An 8,076-nucleotide genomic window follows, 5' to 3' on the forward strand; every position below is an offset into this window, starting at 1 on the left:
TGCCACCCACTGAGAAACACAGCAGCATCATGAAGAATGTGTTTTGGAAATAGCATTTGCAGGCTGGGCACAGTGGCTCACGCCTGTAATCCCAGCACTTTGGGAGGCCAAAGTGGGCAAATCACCTGGGATAAGGAGTTCAAGACCAGCCTGGCCAAAATGGTGAAACTCCCATCTCTACTGAAAATACAACAAAAATTAGCTGGCCGTGGTGGCAGGTACCTATAATCCCAGCTACTCGGGAGGCTGAGGCAGAATCGCTTGAACCTGGGAGGAGGAGGTTGTAGTGAGCTGAGATTGCGCCACTGCACTCCAGCCTGGGTGACAGAGTGAGAATCCGTCTCAAAAAAAAAAAAAAAAAAAAAAGGCATTTGCTGTTAGCTCATTTGTATGTATGGGGCATGGGGTTTTGGGAGGGTGAAAGGAAATCTGCACACTAGGAGGAGGACTTGTTCCGGAGCTTTGCCGCTCCAGCAGTCTGGGCCTCGCTCCAGAGATGCTATAGCTCCATGAGTAGCTGTAACGGACCCAGTTATAAAGCAACTGCTTGTTAAAACCTATTGTCTCCTACTTCCCTCCAGACAGCTTCCAAGATTTTCATTTCCCCCAAATTTCTTTCCTGTAGGCTACCAAAGACTAGATCGTATGACAATCTGAGCACAGCCTGTGACAACACAGTGCCTCTAGCCAGCCGGCGCTGCAGCGACCCCAGCCTGAACGAGAAGTGGCAGGAACACCGGCGCTCGCTAGAGCTGAGCAGCCTGGCTGGCCCTGGAGAGGATCCCCTTTCTGCCGACAGCCTAGGGAAGCCCACCAGAGTGCCGGGGGGTGCCGAGCTTTCCGTTGCAGCTGGAGTAGCCGAGGGGCAGATGGAGAACATCTTGCAGGAGGCCACCAAAGAGGAGAGTGGAGTAGAGGAGCCTGCCCACAGGGCAGGCATTGAGATGCAGGAGGATAAAGAGAACCCTCTCTTAGAAAAGGAGAGCAGGAGGAAGACGCCTGAGGCCTCAGCCATTGGACTTCACCAAGACCTAGAACTGGGTGATGCTGCTCTGAGGAGCCATCTGGACATGAGCCGGCCTCTGTTTTCACAGGGTATTTCTGAACAGCAGGGTGGGCTCAGTGTTCTCCTCAGTTCTCTCCAGTTCCCCCCGAGGGATGAGGATTCCCTGGAGGTCCCTGTGGAGCAGTTTCGAATAGAAGAGAAGGCAGAGGGTAGGGAGGAAGCAGTTCTTCCAATCCCAGTAGATGCAAAAGTTGGCTATGGTACCTCACAATCATGTTCTCTGCTACCTTCCCAAGTCCCTTTTGAGACCAGAGGACCAAATGTGGACAGTTCTACAGACATGTTAGTGGAAGATAAGGTGGAATCAGGAAGTGGGCCCCAAGTCCATCATAGACCTTGCCTTGTTAATAGTGGCAAGGACAGGCTTCCCCAGACCATGGAACCCAGCCCTTCAGAGACAAGCCTGGTTGAGAGGCCCCAAGTGGGGTCTGTGGTGCATAGGACTTCCCCTGGCAGCACTCTCAGCCTGACACGTTCCCCTTGTGCCTTGCCTTTAGCTGAATGTAAAGAGGGGCTTGTGTGCAACGGTGCCCCAGAGACTGAAAACAGGGCCTCAGAGCAGCCCCCAGGTCTTAGCACCCTCCAGATGTACGCCACACCCAATGGGCATTTCGCCAATGGGGAGGCTGGTAGGAGCAAGGACTCACTGAGCCGTCAGCTGTCTGCTATGAGCTGCAGCTCTGCCCACTTACACTCAAGGAACTTGCACCACAAGTGGCTCCATAGCCACTCAGGGAGGCCATCTGCAACCAGTAGCCCCGACCAGCCTTCCCGCAGCCACCTGGATGATGATGGCATGTCAGTGTACACGGACACAATCCAACAGCGCCTGCGTCAGATTGAGTCAGGCCACCAGCAGGAAGTAGAAACTTTGAAGAAACAAGTCCAGGAGCTGAAGAGTCGCCTGGAGAGCCAGTACCTGACCAGCTCCCTACACTTTAATGGAGACTTTGGGGATGAGGTGGTGAGTAGGCTGTGGTATTCCTCCATAGCTGCCTAAGGAGACAGGGCACACTAAGGCTGGGTGCCTTTTGTGCCAAGAGCATGGTGATTGGTACAGGTTGTTACAAGGATTGGAAAGGTCCAGAGTAGCCCTGTTAAGAGAGGCTGGAGATGAGCCTCTGCCACAGCAATGGCAGTCTGCCTGTTTTCTGCTTTGCTTACTTTCCACAGATGTCCTATTGAGGCCGTTGGAGAGGAAGAGACTTAGCATGCACTACATGGTTGGTCAGATCTCTCAGACACAGGATCATAAGTCTTCAGAAGGGCTTGAACCCGTGGGCAGAATGACATCTGTAGGGCAATGCCAAGTTATTCCTGTCAGATTTTAGTGCCTGTTCTACCTTAGTAACTGCAAAGTATTAGCCCTTCCAGATGTAGGCTATGACTTTGAAGGTTCAGTTCTTTTTAAACAAATATTTATACCCCACCCTGTGGCAGATGCTGGCAGTAGAAATGGAGAGAAGGGACTGGTTTCTAGCACTGTTGAGGAGTTAGCTCTGATGGGGGTTGGTGGCTGGAAAGGGGTTCCAGAGGGGAGGTTCTCAAGGAGATGCTTTCTTCTCTGGGTAGAGTTGATTCAGGCAGCTCAAGTACAATTGTGAGCCTGGCTCTCAAGTGGTCAGCGTGCATTAAAGGCGGGCACATCCAATGACTTTCAGTTCAGAGTGACTTGGCTTTTCCTTCATGCTAATGAGTTTCTCATGTTCCCAGAGAGTCCTTCCAAAAAAAGGAGGGCATCTGGAAAGCACTCAGCTTTAACTAAGTGGCAGGCAGGTTTGGATTGACAGGCCCACTGTAGCAGCTGACATACAGAATTCTCATTCCATTTGGGTCACTTCTCTCTCACTTTCTGGAACCCTGAGGCCTGTCTTTCCACTCCAGAGTCACTGCACACAACCTCTGTATCCGTCTCCCAGCTGAGCCCAGGCCCACACTGCACTTCTTCACCCAGTTCTTGATGGCTGATGCATCTGCAGATTCGGCAGTCCTAGCACTCGGCCCCACCCAGAGTCCTCAGTGCTCCCCTCTTCACCAGGCCTTTTCTTCTTTTGGGAGGAGACGAGGTTCATTCTGTTCAGCTGTGTTTGTTTGCCAACAGACTTCAATCCCCGACTCGGAAAGCAATCTGGATCAGAACTGTTTGTCTCGCTGCAGCACAGAGATTTTCTCTGAAGCCAGCTGGGAGCAGGTGGATAAACAGGACACGGAGGTACAGGCTCAGCCCCTGCTCTGAGTGCCGTCCATTTAACTGTTTTGTGGTTCTTCTCCACCCCCATTCCCACCCCATACCCCTGGCCAAGAAAGCACCTCACAGCACAGCTAGGCTTGAGCCTCTGGCACCTCAGCTCCTGGGAACCCACATGAAGCCTAGGATTTCTGAGCCAGGGAGACTCAGCAAGCTGGCCCTCCCTCTTCATTGCCTCTATGAACTGGAGCCTTGCCAGCTCTCACAGTGACCCAGGGTGCTGCTGCCTGCTACTTTATCTCAGGGGAGATTGGAGTCCCCTCCAGGGAAACGATTTGGACGCCTTTCTTGTACTGTTGACATCAGATCTGGGCTGGTGCCACCAGAGCCAATGAGGTCCTTGTGACTCTTGCTGCCCCCAGCATGGCTCTGCTGGCTCCAGCTGGATGACCCATCTCCTGTCAGTAACCTGGCCCCATCTGTTTTGCAGATGACCCGTTGGCTTCCTGACCACCTGGCCGCCCACTGCTATGCGTGTGACAGTGCCTTCTGGCTTGCCAGTAGGAAGCACCACTGCAGGTACCATTGAAGGGGGTATGATAGGGTGGGCTGGGTGTGGAGGCTGAGGGTTGGCCCACAGAGCCTGCAGAGTAGAGGGTTGTGGGCATCTCAGTGTTCTGTCTGAGGCAGACCAATGGTCTCATCTTCTTGTGCCTCTGAAATTGGTGTTTGCAAAACTGCATTTGGCATCTTTGTTGAAATTGAGAGGAATCACTATTAAATTCTGAAATGTGCAAATGGTAGCATTTGGTTTTGTCTCCCAGATTGGTGGAACAACAGCCACCACCGAAACCACCATTTCTCATTCTCAGCATAACATTTCTTCCCATTCACCATGGCTACTATGAGCAAAACCAGTTTTCCTGTGATAGGGAGGGAACTATTTTCCTATTCCTTTCCTGCTCCCTGACCCCACCCTTGTTTTCCCTTGTGCCATTGGTGAGCAGTCATAGCTTGGGCAGTAGTAGGGACAGCTGAGGACAGTCTTCCAATCATTAAGGTTCCTGACTTCTTTTTCCTTCTGGGTTGGGGTAGTGAGTTACTAGGGATGCTTTGTCCCAGCTAGGGTGTTGACCGTCTGGCGGATGTTCAGTGTTCTTGGAAGTTTATCTGAATCGTGCCATAGCTCACCCACATGAGTGAACCTGGATTGAAAATGGAACAACCTCTTTGGCTAGCAATGATGCTTCTAGGACATGTATCTCCCCACCCTGCACCCCAAGCCCAGATATCTTTGGTTGGCTTCTCTTCTGAGCTTTTTCTCCCCTCCTTGCAGGGACACTGACCGTGTTGATCAAACGTGGTGAGCATTTGCAACAACCTGCCTGTGATGTCTGCACATCTACAATAACTTCTCCACACTAACTCTTATCATTTCCCCCTCTCTGCACTCACTGGGGTGAAGCCTGGGGCCTGGGGTGCACGGGCAGGCAGACGTGGACTTGAGGGGATGGATTCAAAGCAGCTGAGGAGAGGCCATCAAGGGTGGGTCAGGCTGTAGCCATGTGCTCCCCTCCTGATCACAGAGGTCAGCCAGGCCGTCTTGCTTGTGACAAGAAGTAGTGCTTCTTGTCTTCTGGTCTTGTAGGGGAGCCAATTGGGTTTTCAGAGCTATTTATTTTGGGTCAGTGATTCATTGAGATGCCAGAATAATGCTAGTAATTTCCAGGTCAAACAGCATCACTGCTGCTCCCCCCCACCCCCACCTTTTTTTAAAGAGACCAGGACTGAACAGAGGTGGTCTTTCCAGAGAATTGTTTTAGCATGGAAGACTTTAAGGAAAGACTCCACTTAGCGTCTTTCAGGGTCCTCTGAAAGAAGTCAGATAGAAAAGCATCAGCCAGGTGCAGTGGCTCACGCCTGTAATTCCAGCACTTTGGGAGACCGAGGTAGGCGGATCACCTGAAGTCAGGAGTTCAAGAGCAGCCTGCCCAACATTGTGAAACTCCACTTCTAGGCCGGGCGCGGTGGCTCAAGCCTGTAATCCCAGCACTTTGGGAGGCCGAGACGGGCGGATCACGAGGTCAGGAGATCGACACCATCCTGGCTAACACGGTGAAACCCCGTCTCTGCTAAAAAATACAAAAAAAAACTAGCCGGGCGCGGTGGCGGGCGCCTGTAGTCCCAACTACTCGGGAGGCTGAGGCAGGAGAATGGCGTGAACCCGGGAGGCGGAGCTTGCAGTGAGCTGAGATCCGGCCACTACACTCCAGCCTGGGCGGCAGAGCCAGACTCTGTCTCAAAAAAAAAAAAAAAAAAAAAAAAGAAACTCCACTTCTACTAAAAATACAAAATTAGCCGGGCATGGTGGTGCATACCTGTAATCCCCGCTTCTTGGAAGGCTGAGGCAGGAAAATCGCCTGAACCTGGGAGGTAGAGGTTGCAGTGAGCCAAGATCGTGCCATTGCACTCTAGCCTAGGCAATAAGAGCAAAACTCCATCTCAGAAAAGAAAAGCATCAAATTCATGTCAGGCTTTTGAGCTGAACTCCAGCAGGGATGTTAAAGAAGTGTAGCTGTTCAGAAATTTTTTGTGTAACTACAGGTTTTTGCTGACTCATGCTTTTTAGAACTAGTTATGAAGTACTTACAACATTCTAGAAGATGAATTTTGTGTTTTTCTTTTCTGTCTTTGCATTGCCCCATGTCCCCCCTTTCATTTTGTGGTATTCTTTTGTTCCCAACTGGTCTTCAGTCTTCTCTCCTGTGCCTAAGTGATCCTTAATCCAACAGTGGGTTTGCATTCCGAACAGCATAAATGAAAAGTTAGTGATCCTGGCTAAGAAGCTGCCTTCCCTCAGTCTTTGGTGGGCTGTGTCAGGCTTCTTGGGATTTCTTGTTCTTAGGCTCATTGGGATTGATTTGTACCTCAGGGCCCAGGAAAAGTAGAGTTGTAAGGTGGGCAGAAACAATTCCCTTTCCTGTTGGCTCTGATGGGCATCCGTCTGGGGGTGCAGGCCTGTGCTGCACAGATGCCTCAGAATCCAGCTTTCAGGGGAGGAGGAGAGGGAGGCCTGGGGCCTGAGTATATTCTGGCCTTCTGGTAGAACTCTGGTTTTCCCTGGAGATGCATGGGTTGGGGAGTGAGCCATAATTGACTGACACCTATCTAATAAGGGGGTGTGTGTGCACGTGTGTTCATCTGTGTTCTTGTCCTCCCATCTCTCCTCTTTCACCCTCTGAGCATGCATCACAGGCTGCTTGTCCCTGGCTTTGCATGCTGCCAGCAGAGCAGTCCAAAATGGCAACAGTCTATCTACCATGTTTCTGCCTTTGATTCTCTGGAGAAGTGGCCGTTGGGCAAGGTTCCTTACTCCCCAGTGAGGCTGGGTAGTTGTTTCTCTCATTTGAGGAGCCTGGCCTTTGTGATCACAAGCTACACAGGGGCATTGACTAGGTTGGTGTGGCCACTGGGTTTTCCTGGATCAGGACTTAACCCATTGTTAGGCCTATGTATTCTCACAGATCTCTCTTGAGCAGCATTCTTCTGTATACCTGGTACCCTTGAGTCAGTGGTGAGGCAGCCAAGTATCCTTGTCCCTAAAGTGAAAATGACATGTGACTCTGCTAGGTAGGGACACCCTCCCTACCCAGCTTGTTCCTGGGCTAGAGAGATGAAAGGATTTGATCTCAAGGAGCTCCAGCACATGCAAATTACACACAGCAAACTTTGTCTTTTGAAGTTGGTTTCCCTACCGCATACCTGCTGGCCAAAACTAACATTGTTCTGTTTCTTCTCATCTCAAGGAATTGTGGGAACGTATTCTGCTCCAGTTGTTGTAACCAGAAGGTTCCAGTTCCCAGCCAGCAGCTCTTTGAACCCAGTCGAGTATGCAAGTCTTGCTATAGCAGCCTACGTCCCACGAGCTCCAGCATTGACCTTGAACTGGATAAGCCCATTGCTGCCACTTCCAACTGAAGCTCAGTGACCTGGGTGGGCAGTGGCCAAGCTGCTGTTCCTATGACAGGCCCACACAGCCTGGGCAGACCAAGAGGCCCGTGCACTTTGGAATGGGGGCATGGAACCACCTGTACAGAGTGACAGAAATTTGGGATGCACCACTGGATTGTAGATTGATTTTTATTTCCTGTCCTTACCACTCTCTCCCTACCTTTTCCATCCTCTTTCTTTGCCTTCAAAAAAGGAAACTCTCCCTTGGTTGTCTTAATTTTTTTTTGATGGAAGACCAGGGGTTGCCAGGCCTGCTGTCTGCTGTCAGGTGACACCGAGGGATGGCTTGTTTCTCCTGGGTGGGAGGATGGTGGTCAGAGCCAGGAGTATGGGGATCTGAGACCGTGAGCAGGGAAGAAAGCCAGTGCTAACATACAACCATTCCTCACGCCACCGCCACATCAGAGCTGGTTGGGAACCCTTTGCTGCTGGGGAGGCTGGAAGCATATTCCCCAAGAGCACTGCCCTGGGCATCATCTCCCTCCTGCAAGGAGCTGAGCCAGTCCTCTCACAGATGGATAAATGAGGCTGATGTTTGGAGGGAGGGGCACACGGTAAATGGCATCCCCTTAGGCCCCTCTTTGGGAAAGGAAAGTGGATGCTCCTTTGAGGCAGGCGAGGGGCTGAGAGTTGGGTAGCCATCATGTTATCCCCCATGGGATTCCATTTTTAACTTGACCCAGATTGTCTTGGGCCCCCTTTGCTTTCAGGGGGCTGCTTCCCTGGGCCAGGCTGTGTAGCACTTCCCACCCTCAGGCATGAGTACAGACTGGCCAAAATAGTTATGCACTCAAGGCCAAAGCCTGCCCTG

At 51.4% G+C, this 8,076-nt stretch overlaps 1 protein-coding gene across 11 annotated transcripts in view; it reads left to right on the forward strand.

The window, feature by feature from the left end:
* LOC105487246 (myotubularin related protein 3) overlaps positions 1-7,375 on the forward strand; it is a 141,116-nt gene extending 133,741 nt beyond the window's left edge. For 5 of the 11 annotated variants that reach the window (XM_011750645.3, XM_011750650.3, XM_071080376.1 and 2 more), the window contains 5 exons: positions 626-2,030; positions 3,168-3,278; positions 3,745-3,833; positions 4,591-4,617; positions 7,061-7,375. In XM_011750645.3, the coding sequence (XP_011748947.2) occupies positions 626-2,030; positions 3,168-3,278; positions 3,745-3,833; positions 4,591-4,617; positions 7,061-7,232 (1,804 nt within the window). In that variant the 3' untranslated portion in view covers positions 7,233-7,375. The remainder of the gene's footprint in view (positions 1-625; positions 2,031-3,167; positions 3,279-3,744; positions 3,834-4,590; positions 4,618-7,060) is intronic. The other 6 variants (XM_071080372.1, XM_011750651.3, XM_071080373.1 and 3 more) reach the window with 3 other exon arrangements.
* The last annotated feature ends 701 nt before the right edge of the window (positions 7,376-8,076 follow it).

This window comes from Macaca nemestrina, chromosome 15, assembly GCF_043159975.1.
Source record: "Macaca nemestrina isolate mMacNem1 chromosome 15, mMacNem.hap1, whole genome shotgun sequence".
NCBI classification, from domain to species: domain Eukaryota; kingdom Metazoa; phylum Chordata; class Mammalia; order Primates; family Cercopithecidae; genus Macaca; species Macaca nemestrina.